The sequence below is a fragment of the Pteropus alecto genome, unplaced genomic scaffold (genome assembly GCF_000325575.1).
Source record: "Pteropus alecto unplaced genomic scaffold, ASM32557v1 scaffold74, whole genome shotgun sequence".
In the NCBI taxonomy this organism is placed as follows: Eukaryota; Metazoa; Chordata; class Mammalia; order Chiroptera; family Pteropodidae; genus Pteropus; species Pteropus alecto.
Genome location: NW_006436291.1, coordinates 4,648,212 through 4,648,977, shown reverse-complemented (window position 1 = coordinate 4,648,977; position 766 = coordinate 4,648,212). Strand labels below are relative to the sequence as shown.

The 766-nt window shown below is 46.6% G+C and overlaps 1 protein-coding gene across 1 annotated transcript in view; it reads right to left on the bottom strand.

Moving 5' to 3' along the window:
* Nucleotides 1-2: 2 nt before the first annotated feature.
* The window catches only part of TEX36 (testis expressed 36), a 9,549-nt gene continuing 8,785 nt past the window's right edge, over nucleotides 3-766 (bottom strand). The window contains exon 4 of the mRNA XM_006912905.1: nucleotides 3-299. Coding sequence (XP_006912967.1) covers nucleotides 3-299 — 297 coding nt within the window. The remainder of the gene's footprint in view (nucleotides 300-766) is intronic.

Below are 766 nucleotides of genomic sequence, written 5' to 3'. Positions count from 1 at the left end.
GATTAGGGCTCCGGTGGAGAACCAGCCTTTTTGTCAACAGTGAACTTGGCTTTTGGATGCTTTTTGAAAGTCTCTGTGTAGCTTTGCTGGGGAATAAATTTAAAAGTGCTCCATATCTCATTATAACGTCTTGGAAAGCGCCTGAAAATTGGGACGACCATGGCTTCCTGACAGACATATGATATTTGGTTATTTGAAAAGCCATCAAGACAAGATGGAACATAGTCACATGCCCAAAGATTGAAATTTCTCGAAACGTGTTGCCTTTTTTCTGGGGAGATCTTCTTACGTCCCATGCCCTGGGGAGGAATTATGAGATGGTTAGGAGAAAAATTATTCAGGGTCACAAAGTCCTGAGGTCTTTAGTAAAACTAGCTGCACAATTGGCAACCATGACAAGAGGTATTGGCACAATTGGCAACCATGTTTAAAACGCACAATTGGCAACCATGACAAGAGGTATTCTTTACCGACCTGTTGAAGGCTGTAAATCAACACTCAAACCATGCTGGTAGTGTTCTGTTATTGTTCTCAAAGCCTTCCACTCCCACCCAGGGGACTGGACTTCTAGAGACGTGGAGGGCAGAACCGGAGAGACCACAGCTGGAAACAGCCCATTAACCAGCCTGGACACCAGGGGTCCCAGGTAGGATCTCTGCACCCAGGTGGCTCCTCAGTGTATAATAAAGGGGCTGGGTGTGGGGACACACCAAGAAGCAGAGCAGTGACTGTGTCCAAGGGGCTTGAAGAGGAATGTGGTCCACAC